The 17,994-nt window shown below is 38.5% G+C and overlaps 1 protein-coding gene across 4 annotated transcripts in view; it reads right to left on the bottom strand.

The window, feature by feature from the left end:
- Positions 1–17,994, bottom strand: part of LOC149138769 (uncharacterized) — a 264,909-nt gene that overhangs the window by 121,850 nt on the left and 125,065 nt on the right. For all 4 annotated transcript variants that reach the window (XM_089450134.1, XM_089450131.1, XM_089450133.1 and 1 more), the window contains exon 9: positions 1,193–1,324. In XM_089450134.1, coding sequence (XP_089306260.1) covers positions 1,193–1,324 — 132 coding nt within the window. The remainder of the gene's footprint in view (positions 1–1,192; positions 1,325–17,994) is intronic.

Here is a 17,994-nt window from a genome sequence, read left to right as displayed (position 1 = left end):
TTCTCCAATGAGATGCTGCCCTCCACGCTTCATCATTACAGTCCTCCTTGATATAGTAGACCTCCCAAATAGTCCCACTAATGAACTGCTGTAACCTTCTCTTTTCCTGTGGCTAAGGCAGTCATGACACTGCATATAAGGAACCATTCAGATCCCTTCTCAAAGCAATCTAAGGGCACATGAAACCCTCCACAAATGCAACCTAGAATAGTGTTAAGCTGACTGCGTTTAGGCCTGTGTTAAGCCATGTATAGACTGCGTCTAGGGCATGTTTAACCCTTCCTTAGATATGCAGCTAAGGCTCCTTTAAGGCTTCCTCATGTCTGCGGATTAGGGCTGCCTTGCTGCGTGTAAGTTACCCTAAACAGTGGGTAGATCTCTGTTCTTTGCTGCGGCTAAGAAGCCTCTTTTGACTGCGGTTTAGGGCATCCTTTAGCTGCGGATTAGGGCTCTTCTAGCTGTGGATTAGGGCCTCTTAGATCTGCGACCAGATCTCCTACAAGTCTGCAGCTAGGGCTCTCCTAGATGACCCTTCTTTAGGGCTCCATAGAAAGCATCTCCTCTAGACCTCCTCTTCCACTAAAAACCCAAACAATTGGAGAGTGAGATCACAAGAGATCATTATCAAATGACTTGAAGTCCTCCTTTATTTATACTAAAACGTTGAGCACAAGAGGGGTATATTTGGTAGCTGGCCGACCTTGAAGAATTGTCCCATAACACAAATAAATTCATATCTCCATGAATACTTAACGAAATCAGATGATCTTTAGATCAATCCTACACCTCTCGATGAGAGGGATCCAAGAAAAATATCAGCTGCCATAAATAAGATGACCCACATGGAGTTTGGTCTTAGTTGTCAATTTTAACATAATACAATAGAATCAACCACATAGTTCCACATGGTGAAAATCAGCATTCATTTTCATTTCCAAGACATTTAGAACAGGCAATACAGAGAATGAGTATTGATACAGAAGAAAAAATAACATTTAAAAAGGTTCTGGGTTTAAGTCTAAGTTACAACAATAAATAAGAGAACTCTGGAAATCCATGCCACTCATATCAATCGATTGTAAACATTATACTTTCCTGATGATTGCGACAATGCAAACAGAAATAAATTTCAATTCTCCCTATAGACTTATCATATCATATAGACCAGGTGAACAGAAAAGAATGCACTTACTTGATGTAAAAATCAATTAATGTGTCGTTGATAAAGATTCCCGGGTCTAAAAGCTCAACATCTCTCCCAGTAATTGTAACAGCATCTGGGTCTCCTTTTGGGTAAACAAATTCTTCAAGACTTTCCTCAAACCTGAAATGATTATTGTCATTAGGTATAGGAGACTGTTAGGGTAATTAGTTTAGAAATTGTAGTGCATGCAAGTAATGGCAAAACCGTAAATTCTATCATTCGAAGAGGTATACAATTTAGCATATCTGTATGCCAAAATATCGCAATAACCAAAAGCCATACATATGTTGCCTGTGAATTATATTTACATTAAAAATTGTGAAACAATTTAAATTTTTAATGCTTGAACATGTATGTCCTTGCACAATGCATCCTAACAGTGACAAACACATACACAATCAAACACGACAAAATGTCACATTATTCACAAGGATTTTCCAGAAAAAACTCAAATGTCGTACAAATGGATATATAAAAATAGTAAGAATCACTATAGCATTATAATCTTGTCTTGTTTCACAAAAAATCGAACTTCTAAATATCAGTAACAACAATTTCTAATCTCATCCACCTCTCTGAATTGTACGAATACATCTCTTGAAGATGTTCCTTTTCTATGGGTTCAAACTTACTAATTTTACAAAATCTATGTTTAAGAGCTTATGACTCGGGGCATAGATGATAGAATTGCTAACAGTTAGTCATCTTAAAGATATATATTATATTCTCAGTTTACACAGGGAATGATACTTATGGCACTTCATTTAGACCAAAAAAAATGATAAACTAGACACAATTCATGTTAAATAACCATGGAATGTAATTCATGCATTTTTCATTCCAAATAATTTTCAAAAAAAAAAACATAACCATAATTCTCAGAATTCTCTCCAAAAAAAACTCTTGCATAGGGAGAACAAACAATCCCAATTTTAAATTTATCAATTCATCTCCCTCCTCAATCACTATAACTATTTTGGAAGTCAGTCGGTATATAAATAAAATTCAATAAATTCCTTGTGCAGCAAAAGGAATAGCACAGAATCCCAACTGCACAACACAGAAACATACAACTTCAAACAAAATAAAGGAAAAATACATAAAGAAACGAAGATTGCATGCATAAAACTGAAACAATCATAAATATATGGGTAAAGTCCACAATCAAAATATATCAAAGTTAATGACAAAAGCAGCCAAACACACAAGCCTTCAGTATAAGCGATTGCTTTTGCACTAAGAAACCGGATTCGTCCCCCAGGGCCCACATGTCGCAAATCTGGCGAATCAAACATGATTCGTGCCGATTCGTGTCCAAAAATCGGGACACGTCGTGTCTGATCAGGACACGATTGAATCCGGATCGTGTCCCGACCAGGACACGACGTGTCCTCATTTTCAGACACGAATCCGAAAGACAGTGACCCGCGCGGGCATTAAAAAGCGTCTTCTCTCCCTTATTTTTTCACATTCACTCATTTACTTTGTTGTGGGTTTGTTGTGGGTGTTTGAGAGCAAGGAGCAAATGGAGTGGGAGCATTTTCAAGGAGATTCAAGCAACAGGTAAATGCATTTTCTCTCTATTTTTTTGAATTTTTATTACAGCAGTTTGCATATGCATTTGTTTTACAAATTTGTGCATTTTTTGTTTATTTATTTTACAGCATTCATGGCTCAATGAAAGGCAGCAGGGAAGGGACAAAGGAAGGGGAAGAATGTCCCCATTGGAGATGCCCCTCCTCTCCCAATTTCATCAGAGTCTGCTACAAGTATTCTCTCTATTGCAAGTAATGTTGAGGGAAGACTTCCTTCTAACTGTAACATTGACAAATATCCCTTGTGAAAATATGTCACAAGAGAGCAAGGGCGACCCGGCAAGGTGAAGGGAGGAGGCAATGAGAGTTGGAAATGCAACTATTGCCACAATACTTTCAAGAGCACATATTTCGTTGTGAAGGGTCATTTGTTGGCTTTACCACATTGTGGAATTGGAGCGTGTGTAAATGTGCCTTTACCAAAGACGAAAGAAATGCTAAGAGAGTCCAATGTTGGTATGGCAATTGTTGCTGTAAAATAAAAATAAAAAACCAAGAATGATGACCCCCTTCCATTCTTGAGGAAAAGCAGCAACAAATTCCCATTTGAGAGTTCTGGTGGGGGACAAGCAGCAAAAATAAAGGCAATTTCACTTGGTCCAATGGGCAAGATTTTTCAAAAGGAGAAACGGGAAGTGCTTGATCTCACCATTGCCTTTTTTTCTATCAAAAATTCATATCCTTTAATGTTGTACGCTCACCTCTATTTATTGAGATGTGTCGAGCTCTAACTCAAGGGGCTCCATCAGGGTATGTGCCTCATGGGTCAGAGAAGCTTAGAACCACATTGTTGACGAAGGCAAAAAAAGAGGTGGAAAAAATGCTTGAGCCTATTAAAGCATCATGGCCAACATCTAGGGTTAGCATTGTTTATGATGGATGGACAGATCCAACACGGCACCCACTCATCAACTTCATGGTGTCTTCCTTGAATGGTCCAGTTTTCTTGAAAGCAGTGGATGCACTTGGACAATACAAGGATGCACAATATATGGGTGAGTTGTTTATTAAAGTTAGTGAAGATGTAGGTCTTGATCCTTGTGTGCAAACCATTATAGATAATGCACTTGTTTGCAAGGTTGTTCACATGATTGTGGAAGCTAAATATCCACAAGTGTTTTGCACACCTTACATTGTCCATTCATTGAACTTAGCACTGAAATCCATTGCTTCTGATGTGGTTTGGATTGGTAACATTATTGAGGATGCACAACATATCTGTAACTTTGTACAAAATCATACAAATGCCCTTACTATCTACAAGGAGTACAACAATCTATCATTGTTGAAGACTGCGAATACCCGGTTTGCCTCTTCATTCATCATGTTCATGAGGTTGAGGGAGGTCAAAACTGCTCTTGGGGCCATGGTTATTTCATATTTTTGGTCTTTTTGGAGAAAGACGGATCAAGTAGCCTCTAAAAGAGAAGGACAAAGTGTTAGGTGATGCTTGGTGGGAGAGGGTAGATCTACTTATTCAGATCATGGACCCTGTAAGAGGGTAGATCTACTTATTCAGATCATGGACCATATCATTTCTTTGCTTCAATTTGCAGATACAAACCAACCGATCCTAGGAGAGGTTTATGAGGGATGGGATTCCATGATTGACTCTGTGAGGAGCATTATTTTACAGAGTTAGTTCCCCGAGTATGAGACATCACCAGAGGCCTTCTTCACCACTATACAAGATATTCTTCTCAGCAGATGGGACAAGAATTGCACACCTTTACATTGTTTGGCTCACTCATTGGACCCAAAATAATACAGCCTTGCGTGGCTGAATGGTGGACCTTCCCGGAGATTCCCTCCTCACATGGATGGTGAAATCTCATAGGGGAGGAAAGATGCATTCAGGCGGGGCTTTCAGGATAGAGCATCCCTTGATGAGGTGGAGGAGTTTTCCACTGGCGCTGGTCAATTTGCAGGATATGATCTGATTAGAGACCAGGGGCTAAAAAGCCCTATTCTTGGTGGGAAAATCATGGCGCAACAAGCCCTCCTCTATAGCAGTTAGCCATGAGGCTCCTCTCTCAGGTGACTTCATCCTCTTGTTGCAAGAGGAATTGGAGAACATATTGGAATTTGTATAGTGTCAAGAAGAACAGGCTTGAGCAGTCCAGGGAAGATACAATGGTGTATGTGCACACCAACCTTCGTCTTATTTACAAGCAGAGGGATGAGTGGTTGAAGAGAAAGACAACGATGTGGGATGTCTCTCCTGATGAAATGGGTCTGGACAGCATTGTTGGGTTGGCATTGGGTAACTCCTCACATGAATGGTGAAATCTCACGGAGGAGGAAAGATGCATTCAAGCGGGTTTTTCAGGATAGAGCATCCCTTGATGAGGTGGAGGATGCCTTTACAGAGTTTTCCACTGGCACTGGTCGATTTGCAGGACATGATCTGATTAGAGATAGGGGGCTAAGAAGCCCTATTCTTGGTGGGAAAATCATGGGGCAACAAGCCCTCCTCTATAGCAGTTAGCCATGAGGCTCGTCTCTCAGATGACTTCATCCTCTTGTTGCAAGAGGAATTGGAGCACATATGGGAATTTGTATAGTGTCAAGAAGAACAAGCTTGAGCAGTCCAGGAAAGATACAATGGTGTATGCGCACACCAACCTTCATCTTATTTACAGGCAGAGGGATGAGTGGTTGAAGAGAAAGACAAAGATGTGGGATGTCTCTCCTGATGAAATGGGTCTGGACAGCAGTGTTGGGTTGGCATTGGCTAACTTGGATCTCAATGATCCAGTGCTAGAGCCTGTCGGATTTGATGATGGTCATACTGTAGAGGAGCCATCCTCCACACCAGCAAATGCAAAGATGACTTTGGATACAGAGAAGGATGCAATAGAGGAAAGCAATGGTCACCATGATGATTAGGACAGCGATGCTGATTTTGATGATGACTATAAGGATCGATGACTCATGAGTCATGAGCTACCTACTACCATGAGGCTTGTATACTTGTAGTTGTTTAGTATTTGCTATTTCTATTTTCCATTGGCATTGCACTACCTATGTAACACATTTTGATTTTGATGACTTAATGAGAAAACTACAGTATCTTCATCTTACTATCTTGTCTTTCTCCTATTGGATCATTGATGAATTGAATATGTATTATGATTTATCATTTATGTCACAATTGTATTTGTATGCATAATGTTAATTTGTAAATCTTACATCTACATGAAGATCTATGTTTGAAATCATTGAATTTGTATCATGAATGAGAATTTGTGTAACAAATATCTAACTTTTAATATATATATATATAACGTATCCAAACATGTCCTGTTTCAGGCGGTCAACGTGTCTGTATCCGACACTTGAATCCCCGTATCCGTCAGAATCCCAAATCCCCGTGTCAGGTGACTTAGCTTTTGCAGGTTTCCTATCATGAAATCTTTATAAAGGGGCATATATGTGTGTTGTGTGGATATGATATGCATGCACCCATATAATCATAAACATTTATTAGGGCTTTAAGAAGTTCACCCATGTTGGAGAACACTCAGTTTGACATTTCTACATGTGCATCACATCTACTCTTGAGAAGAAAAGCACTCCCAATGGTTGCTTTCACTGGAGTTTAAGTTGGTCTTGCCAGGTGGCCCACAGCAACACAGGCCTCAAGGGCACCCACTGCACAGGTACCTAGACCCTACAAAGAGAATGACGAATTAGCGGATGCAGCGTTGCCCACTTATAGCAGAAAGTTGGACAGTATGATGACATCTGATAGACATCCCAAACTACTCCCATGTCCCAGAACGTTGATCTTCTTTTGCCTAGTACAAAGGATTCTTGATGGTTGCACCACTAGACCCAACATGCCCCCAGGCTAGCCTTGACACTACCTGATGGGCAAGCCATGATGCAACACCCAAATGAGGATGGTCTTCCATATGATGACTAGGAAGGGCTAGTTGCACCTAATGGATCCCTAACGTTGGAGAGAGGAGGCACTACGTTGATCATTGGAGACACATGGGGATGACATGGGGCACCCCGGCTTGATTTGGGACTCTTGGAGCTGCTTTGAGGTTGGATTTGAGGACGATTCCTCAACTAATGGATGATCATGATGATTGAGACAACTTCAACCTTCGTTGCACCATGACTCGACACTTGGAGACAAAAAGGGCAAGACACCATCATATCACAGGCTTACGACTCACACATGTGGGTCTATTTTCGAATTATTTCATGTTTGAGAGAGTGGGGTGGCTTGTAACCCAAGGTTTACTTATGCTTACTCATTATCAAACTTGTTTATGGGCTTCATTAGTTGAAATTAGGTGAGGTAGACCTCATATAAATAAAAGGCCACCTCACACTTACATTCATCATCACTTGTGGATTATTTCAGCCTATTATAGAATTTCAGCTATACATCACTACTATTGTGGACATGTGATATTTGTGGATATTTTGCTATTGGAGACTAGTCCTTGTTGTGGAGACATCATTTTGGAATAAAGGATTGTTCATTAATATCTTGTGAGTACTATTATTATTGAATATATTTTATAGTTATTGTATGCAGTCTGTCTTGCTAGGGTTTCTATATTCCATGTCTAAATGCCTATCTATATATGAAATTCTTGGTGAAATGTTGCATGCTTTAATTAAGAATCTTAATCTTCCCTTGAGAACCTCCTAGAGAACTTTTCTCCTATTTTTATCCCAGGGTTTGATATTTCCATAGTAATTTTCCCTTAGACTCCATCACCCAAGTACTTAGTAGGCACTGAGATCCACATAGGTGGTCAAAAATATAAAAAAAAAAATCATTCTCTCTTCTCTCACCTAACTCGACCCTTCAAGGCAAGCCATTAGGGCTAAAGCATAAGACCGAATTCAATTGGAGTAAAATCATTGGCCTATTTTGAGATTTCTCATGCTGGTTGGGCCTTATCTCAACTAAATCTTGCGTTTTGTATGGTTTGAATTGTTGAAATTTGTAACTAGGTTCGATCTTCATTAATGTATTTGAGATGTACTTATCAAAAGAGTGAAGAAAATATTTTATTATTATGACTTATTAAAGCATGGGTTTCATGCTTGGGTCATCATGTTTTAGGTCAAAGTCCCCATTGAGGACTTCTAGGATTTATTCTGAGTCATTAGAGTCATTGTACATTTAAAGAGACCCTTCTTGGGCTTTCGGATCATGTAAAAAGAATTATTTTTTAGTCGGCCTCAAGACAAGTAATTCGACCTCACAAAAGGGCCATAAATACAAGGAGTTCAAATTCATTTGGAGCATCTCATTCTCTCTCTCATAGTTCGATCTTTGAAGCTGGAAGCTAGAGAAGTGCGAAATTGTCTAATGGATGGAAAAGAAGCTAGAAATAAGTGCCAATTGCTAGAGGAAGATAGAAGGGCTAAAGATCGAAATTTTGGGACAAGTCTCACTCCATTCTGAGTTGTATCAAGGGAGATTGAAGTCTTCCATGTTTGGTCGAATTTGTTGCTGCTACATTTGTTGGGTCAAAGTTGTTGATGATGATGTTAGGTCGAAGTTGCTTGTGAAGGGTTAACATCTACAAGAAGGATTGAGAGTTGAATTTGTGTGGAAGGAATCTTTGTCGGGGTCTAGACTCTTGGATTATCTCAAGAAACTATTGAAGGAAGAATTATTGACTGGGTTTTCCCCTAGATAGGGGTTTTTTCTTGGTTGTCCACCTACATTTGTTGTCCTTGTGTTATTGTTTTGGTAATCACTTGATGAACTAAAAGATAAAGAAGAACATAAAGATAAAAGAATTACAAGTAATTATCTATATAAGAAAATATTTTTTCCTTTCTGATTTTCTAACATGAACAGCCTGTATAGCGCTAACAACACCGACCTTCAGTAATTCTAGCCAATAAAAACCCTAATCTAACATTAAGGCTTCAACATAGGGCTACTTGAAAGGTTTGTTGATTCCATTTGGTTATTATATCTTTCTTGCAAACCTTTCCTTTGTCATATATACCTAACTATGTCTTTTTTGTATCACATCATCTAAACCCTAGGCTATAAGCCCTACTTGTAAGTTCTTTTGAGGGTACATTTTTCCTTATCACATTGGATTGAGCCTTGTTCTTAGTCTAAGTGCCCTATCTAAGTCTATTGAAATTGTCACCTTTGAGCTATTGACTTAAAATATCTGTTAGGTGACTTGTACTGGGAACCCTCCCTGGTGCTGAAATTCCACTAAAGAGCAGGAGGTGTAGCATTGACATCACAATGGCCTCCACCCCATTGTTGTATACTGGTCTAGCCCTTGAATTGTGAGGCATATCACAAGGCCTGCTAAATTTTGAGGCAACAAGCATAAGATAAAGGACAAATGCCTTCTCCAAATATGGTTGATGGAGTCTAGCAACAAACAAACTTAGGAAAATTTGGAGTAGATAAAAGACTCAAAAAGACTAAGGAGCGTTAACCTACTTATGATAGGGCTATGAATGAAGGCTCTCAGATTTCAAAAATGAATTAAGGTAAGGAGCTAACATGCTACTTCCTCAAAAACTTGGAAGAAGTGTGTGTTTAACAAGGATGATGAAAAAAATTCTATGCTAGCATGCTTATTAATTCATTAAATTATGTCAAACTAAAGGAAAATTCAATGGGATTATTATTACATTAAGCTAAAGATGCATACACACAAGAGGCTATTCAAATCACATTTGTGATGGAGTGTTGGTCTACCTCGAGACTATTAATTTCACCTACCTACAAATAATAATATAATAATAATCCCAAAGGATTATATGTCTAACATTCCCCTCCATAAGCTAAAGGGGTGTTTGTGTCCAACCATAATTTTGAACTTTTCAATCTTTTTCCTTCCAAGTGCTTTGGTGAAGATGTCAACAACTTGCTCATTTGTGGAACATTGTCTTAAATGAATAGTCTTGGCCTCTACACGATATTGAAATAGATGGCACATTGTGTAAATGTCCTTGGTTCGATCATGGAATCTGGGATTCTTAGCCAACTTGATTGCAATAGTATTGTCAACCAAAAGAGGAGGAGAACTCACTTGTTTCCCTTGCAAATTTCCAAGTATTTTCTTGAGCCACACAATCTCCATTATCGCTTCTGCAACTGCCACATATTTTGCCTCATTGTGGAATCTAATAGAACAAATTGTTTGCGTGAGATCCAAGAGACAATTGTCGATCCACTACTCGTGAAATAACCTAAAGTTGACACTCCATTTTCTTTATTCCCATCAATAACAAACTCAGAATATACAATCAAGCTAAAGTCATCCACCTAAGAACACTTGAGTTCCCTTCAAGTATTTCAGAACTCTTTTTATAACAAACCAATGTCCTTTACAAGGTTTTTCCCTAAACCTCAAAAGAATTCACACAACAGATGCAAGATAGTTTTTGCCTAAACCTGGAAAAATTTCCAACAATAGATGCAAGATATGGTCTGGTGATAGTAAGGTACATAAGACTTCCCACAACTTGTCATACTCGTTTGTATCCTCAAATTTATTCTCTTATCTTGATGTGAGCTTCAAATTTTGTTCCATTGGAGTAGAAAGAGGGGCATTCAACCATGCCAAACTTGTTAAACAATTCTCCATTGCACTTCTTTTGAGATATGTTGATGTACTTTGGATGTTCAATCACTTCAATGCCAAAGCGGTAGTGCATATGTCCCAAATTTGTCATCTCAAAGCCTTTTGTCAACTCTTTCTTGATCGATGCAATATAGCTTTCATTGCTCGAAATCATCAATAAATCATCTACACACACTACAATATATACAAATATTTCTCCAAGTTTCATGACAAATAAAATTACTTCATCCAAATTAAAGTGCTTTGAAATTCAATTCCAAAAAATGCTTAGTTAAATTCTCATACTAGTCCCGTGGTGCTTGTTTCAAGCCAATAAGGATTTAAGGAGTTTACATACTTTCTCTTCTTCTCCCTTCACAGCAAAACTCTTCATCGGAGACAAGAGCTGAGACAAGAAGGCATTCACTTTCAAGTCTCAAATCAAAAATGCAATCTTGACCCATTTAAAAAACTTTCTATCCATTCTATGTTGTGAGGGAAAAGATAAGGCAAATGGTGGCCCATTTTGTTGTGAGAACGTAAATCTCCTCAAAAGCAATGCCATTCCAACGGGCTACTGAGCAAGCCAAATGGAGATCATATGCAAACGTTATGACCCTGAGAATTGTATAAAACTTGTCAAGATGGAGAATCATGCTTTGAGCCAATCGAATAGGTGGGTGGCCATCGATATCCACCTTGGTCAGTCCTTCCCCCTTAAGAAGTAATGGCCACCATTGTGATGAGGGGCCCCATGATATGGAGAAATTTCTACTGAATTTGGACCTGGGTGAGGCATTTTCCTTAGTGTAGGAGCTTCCCTACTCTAACAACCAAGTAAATTTGGATCCTTTATTGGCAAGTGCCCTTAACCTATGTATCTACGATATAATCAATGGTTGCTTGTTCCAAGAAGTCGAGGTTGTGCTCTGTCGATTTCAACCACTCTATAATCTTTAATGTGTCCAATAATGGTATAAAGTATGCCCGACGGAGGTCCACATTGAACACTGGTGTAAGCCAGGGAAGGTAGGGATATTGAGCTCAAAAGCATTTTCACTCGCAACCTTGGTGATGGTGTAAGATCCATAACAAAATAGGTGAATCTTTTAATCGGGTCCTAACTCTTGTAATGCGTTCTTTTTGCAAATGCAACCAAACATTATCTTTCACCTAAAAATTGTGTATTACCCAGTGTTGATCATGGAATTACTTGTACTTAGTATTGGCCTTTTGTAAAGTATCATGGACCTATTGATGAATGTCCTGGATCTGTTCAATATGTTTGTTGGCTTTGTCAACCTCAAAATGAGCATGGGAAGATTATGCCTATGTGGACGCGAGGGGTAGTGATACATCAATAAGACCCAATGGTTGAAATTCCAAGCCCACCTAAAAAGGGTTATGGCCAGTCGAGCTATGGAGGGCTCTATTGTAACTATGTTGAACATAGGAGAGACATTCATTCCTTGTGTGTGGATGCTTGGAGTTGTACATGCACAATATATCCACAATTTTCCTCTAAATAACCTTTGTCTGGCCATCACTTTGGGGCTGGAATGCAATGGGTTTGGTGAGCTTCATATCCAACAGATACCAGAGACTCGACCAAAACATGCTTAGGCACTTACTTAAGTGATCTGATATCATGATCTATGGTATCCCAAAATATAACCACACCCATTCAAAGAAGAGCTTGGCAGTGGCCTCTACTATGATATTCTTCTTGTTGGTTGTCAAAATGGCCATCTTAGAAAATCGATCAATAACCATAAAGACACAATCATTGCCCTGCTTGGTTGAAGGAAGATCAAACATGTAGTCCATTGAGACGAGATTCCCAGGGCATGTCGAGAAGAGGCATAGGTGTGTACAGACCTTGCTTCTTAATGTTCGGTTTAGCAATGGCGCAGGCAATGTAAGACCTACGATAATCGCTGACATCTTGTTGAAGCTTTGGCCAATAGAAAGACCATTAGAGCACGACCACTGTCTTTTCCATGCCAAGGGAACTTGCCATCCAATTGTAGTGAGCTTCCCAAATCAACTTTGCATGCTTCCTTGATGTAACACAGAGATGGCCCAGATGGCATAACAGTTATGCTTGCTTGAAGTAACACAAAGATGGCCCTGTTCATGCCGAAGGATCAATTTTCCACGTTAGAATATAGCTTGTATTGCTGCATAATGTGAAGAAATTGTTGAATATGTTGGAAGTGTTTTGTCAATTTTTTGTTGAAGTTGAGGATAACATCTCGATATACCACCACAAAAGAATTGGTGAAACAACGCAAGATATCATCCATCAACCTCATGAAAGTGGTTGGGGCATTTGTCAAACCAAAGTGCATGAACAAAATTCAAATAAACCTTCTTTTGGACTTGAAAGCAGTCTTCCACACATTAGTTTATTCTATTGGGACTTGGTGGTAACCTATCTTCATATCAATATCACTGAAGTACTTGGCCCCCTTGAGCCCATCAACCAGGTCGTCAATTCAGGGAATTGGGTACTGTTTCCTGACTGTGATTTTGTTCAGAGGCCCTATAATCAATGCAGAGTAGCCATGTGTCGTCTTTCTTCTATACTAGTACAATTGGGATTCCGCAAGGTAAGAAGCTCAATTGGATGTGCCCTTTTTGGAGTAGCTCTTGAATTTGGCGCTTGATTTCCTCATTTTCTAAAAGAAAGCAGCGATAGATTGCCCATTGGGTATATTTGCACGGACGATCAAATCAATTAAATGTTTGTCGACCAAAGGGAGAGGTGCCAAAAGGTCGCTCGACCGAAGGGAGAAGAAATAAGTATTTGAGGGAAGACTAATGTAACCTGTTATTTAATTCTACTCATTCTTGGAGTATCTATTATACCATGTTTAACTAGAGCACTTGATCCTATACGAGTAGAAGATCCACTAAGGATGGGATAATCTATAGCATGGGAAAGACGAAAAACTAGGAGCTCCTAAACAGGCATGCTTAAATAATAAAGTAGGTATGCTTAGATAAGGAAGGAGCCTCAGGAACTTAAGACGCCTTTGTATTCTTCCACGACCTTGTCAACTTTCTTTTGCTGCATGGAGAGGCCTTGTGTGGAGGCCATGGATGTGACCACGACCTTTTAATCACTTTGAGAGTGAGGCGGGAAGAAGACAAATTTCTTAGTCTGGGAGACGAGCTTCGTGCATTCCTTAGTGGAGATCAAAGAAATGTCAGTAGGTGGAGCTACCTTCGATATCTTGTACAATTGTCTTCCCAAAGTAATAATAACACTGTGAGGTCTAGGCTCATAAACAACATGACGCTTTCACAAGTATGGTTGGCCTAAATGAAAATCACAAACTTCCAGGGGGAAATATCGCACAATACCTCGTCTTTGAAGGGCTTGATGTCGTAGGGCAAGCGGCATTGTTGCCTAACACGAAGATCTTGCCCTTAGCAAAGCCACCTGATCGTGTATGGTTGTGGGTGTGGTGTTGTCAATAGGTCCAACCACTTGACAATCTTTGATGAGATGACATTTTTTTGACTTCCACTATCGACTATTAAGTGCAATAGAGAACCCTTTACGCACATCTGCAAGTGAAAAAGGCACACACCTTTCTCCATATCTTTGGGTTCACTTTGAGGGACCTTGGCACTGGGTTTTGCATCAATGATCCACTTCTCCTTGTCTTAATCTATTTCAAAGTCAAAACCTGCATCCAAATCTAAGGCTTTGAGCTCGGCCACCAATGATTGCTTTGAGCAACAATCATCACCGTTACACCAAGGGCTATTATGGAACTCGCACCACTTTCTTGTGTCTTGCTTTGTCTTCCCATTACCCTTCTTTTGTGTAGCTTAAACAGGTTGTCCTAGGGTCATCCATCTTGGCTATCCTTTGTTCTGCAGGTTGGGAACACCTTTGCCTTGCTTTTGCTATGAGAAATTTGCAAATCCAAACTCTTGCTTCTTCTGTTTAAATTTATGCTCGATTTTGGCAACATATCGGTAACTCGCACCCAATGAGAAGATGTCCAAAAGCTCCATCTCTCTCTAGATACATTTGTGCAAACCATCGTGATACTTAAGCACTAGATGTTGATCAAAGTATTTGATACCCAACTTGTTGCGCAATGTATGGAACATATTTGTGAATGTTGGCACTGTTTGGTCCCTCCCCTGCCACGATATGATCCATTTCATGTAATATTGTTCCTTAATAGCATCCTTGATAGAGCCCCAAGTGGACATGACCGCAAACATTATGGATTCCTCTATGGTCGTTTGCTTACAATAGCTCTTCCACTAATCCTTGACATGGGGAACAGCCTTGAGGAGAGCAAAGGTAATCTCTTCTTCATCAAACAAAATGTGGACAGAAAAATACCCTTCTATCATATCTAATCATTTATCTAGAGCATCTACAACTATCCAGGCTTCAAACACAAGAAAATCAAAACTAACTTGCAACTTGAAGGGGGTGATGCCTCCAAAGTGGTCGATTGACGAAGATGTGCTATTATTGGATGTCATCGAAGAATTTGGAAAAAATTAACCATCATCTTGTTCCTTTGTTACACAAGGGCTTACTCGAGGAGCAGAGTAATAGCATCTCCTACTCGCTCATCTTTGCAAGTATTCAAGTAATTCGAGACCCAACCCCTTACACCATGACCTCATTAGGGACATGCACAAAAATAAAGATAAATAGCAAATCGCTCTGATACCACTAATCCTAATTTATGAAGTAAACACAATGAAATACAAATTTATAACAAAAACACAGAGATACAAACAAACTTGGCTTCTATCAATAAATGAAATGTGTTAAATTGTAAATAATGCAAAATGAAACAAATTTGCTTGAATGGTCATAGCTTATCTCTAAGAAGAGATGTAAGGGTTCTGCACATTCGACAAAGCACATTATAATGAGGTCGAAAGGCCCATTTCAACATAAAACAGCAATGAAGAAGCCTTAAACATCAAAAACCTCACTCTAGCAGAGGAAACGCCAAAAAAATACAATGAAGATTGACTCTCTCACCATGATCGAATCTAACCCCTGACTTCGAAATCCATTCTTCCACATCATATTTTACTGTTGTTTCCTCTAGAAGACTCATGCCATTGATTCTTCCCTTTTTGAGCAAGGCATATAGTCTCTCCAATGGGTTGAGTTGTTGTCTTCTTCTTTCCGAGGGATTTCTCACATTCTACAACCTTCTCCACCAAAGAGTCAAATGTGATAAACTTCAATTGGTCATTATCTTGCAAGGATTCAAGATAGGTAGAGGGCCTTGATGAAGGCTATGAGAGGAAGGTGTCTCTTCAACCGAACGGCATCTATGTCATTCGTAATGGCTTTGATCTCAAATATCAAAGCCATGGGGTCATCATCCTTTAACTTTAGGTTGACGACGTTTACCAACAATTGCACAAGTTCCAATTATAAGTGGGAGTCATACAAGTCAAGGCAGATGAATGACCAAAATAGTCTTTAATGGAAACAATATGAGAACTCAACTCTTCACTTACTATCACAACAACGAAGATGAGACAATCCATCTTCACCAACAGTTGTTTCTTGCAATCTCTAGGTGCCTTAACACAATGTGATTTGGATACTTCTTGAAAATGTTAAATAACAATGATCCTAGGCTAGTGTCAATGGAGAAAAGTGTAATAAGAAGAATCTAAAAGAAGAAAAGCACCATTGCAGAATAACCAATCTTCCATGAGCAAAACCAAAGCATGCACAAGTGACAACAACTCAACTTGCACAAGGCCAAATCGTAGGTTTAGCCATAAGTCATTATAAGTTCACTGTTTGAGCTTGAATAGAAATATCCAAGGGACTATACTCATAAAAACCTCTATTACAGCATGTTATTTTGGCCCACCTGCAAACCTCATCAGTCATGCCTATGGAAATAGAAAAAGCCACTAACTTTTGAAAAATGAAGATTATTGCACAAGATTAGCATTGGAATGGTCATTCTTCTACCTTGACAAATATAAACCCTTTCCCATATTTTGTCAAAGAGCATGTTGAACTGAGGAATAACTTAGTCGTTGGATTATATCCTTATGCTAGCTAAAAAATGTTGGCTTCCAATAACACATACAACCTGTGGTTGTTCTCAGAGGAAGGAAAACCACGATTTCCTTCATGGACTTCAAGTGGGCCTAAAGACAATATACCAAGCCTTTCTAGACTCAATTTCGTTCACTATGTCGCACAATTTGATGCCACTGTGGGCTTTCCTTAAGAAATTTTTTATATTCTCTTAGGTGAACTGCAAATCTCGGGAATCAAGGATAACAAGCTTAACCCAGAGAAGAGAAAATTTTAATTAATTCTTTTACTTGATTTATAATGTTTTGATGCTCATGTTTTTCATTTTTTAATGTTTTGATTTCCTCCAGTGGCTTTTGGTTAAGGCCATTTAAGCGAAAATTTTCATCAAACTGTTTTGATAGGCCTTCATTGGGTTTCTTCTTGAGATCTTCCTTTTCTTGTTCCTATCCTTCGTCTTCTTGACTTGTATAAGAAAATTATTTTTGCATCATTGATATTGACTTTTAACTTTCCTAACTAAGCACTTTTATATCTTCCAGGTCCTAGGGTGAAGGTACTGTGGAATCTAAGTTCATCGTAATGTCTTGAAGGGTTGCCTTCTTCATGTTACAAGGAAAAGTAAAACACATTTTCTTAGTGTTTAATATGAAGGAACCCAATGTTTTAAAGGGAGAATTATGTCGATCTCCTTTTTATACATAGTTGTAACACTAAATTGAGATATACATCCATAATCATCAATTATCACTTGCAAATCCTTAATTTCATAATGTTTCTTGCCAATACTATCTTCCTTTTTCACCTATATTTCGTTCTAAAATTGATGATTGATTTGCCAAATTTATATTAATGTAAGTTTCCTTGTCATTCACATTGATGGTGATATTAGTCTCTTTTTCCCTAGATCCTCCCTTTTATTGTAAATAAGCTCCACTATGCAATTTGTATAACTATAAGAGAATCTTCCTTTCTTCATCTTCAATTTGCCCCCCAATAACTTTTGATCCTTTAAATTTTAAACTCAAAGATCATGCCTTTACTCTTATAATTTTTTTCAATAATTTTACTAATGTGTGTTTGTGCATATAATATTGAATATCCTTTTTCTAACCCAACATTCTTTCGCCTATGTTCCCTTTGCTTTCACTTATAACTCATTATTTATTAAATATGTATCATTTCTTATTTATATAAAGGGTTTATTTTTGCCACTCTATAATTCTCTTCACTTTTTACTTTTATGAAAAGTAATTTTTTTTTAAATATCAAAAAATAGAGAGGAGTGTTTCCCCCCATGATATGCTTGGAGATACCAAATGTAGCATGTCACAAATATCCAAACTATTGATAAAGATGTAATCTAAGGTAGTGCTTTCATTTTGATCGTATTTGTATAAATATAACGTATCCTTGCCTTTTAATTACCTTTATTCATTGAAATTGACACCTACCTTGTAAACTAGGACAATACACCTCTTAATTAGTTGCGAACTCCGACAACATTTTATATGCTTTGAGCACTACATCAATTTAAAACCCCTATAA

The sequence above is a fragment of the Pinus tabuliformis genome, chromosome X (assembly GCF_031772625.1).
Source record: "Pinus tabuliformis cultivar Carrire ecotype Pingquan chromosome X, CPIR1, whole genome shotgun sequence".
Lineage (NCBI taxonomy): Eukaryota > Viridiplantae > Streptophyta > Pinopsida > Pinales > Pinaceae > Pinus > Pinus tabuliformis.
This window is presented reverse-complemented; position numbering and strand designations above follow the sequence as displayed.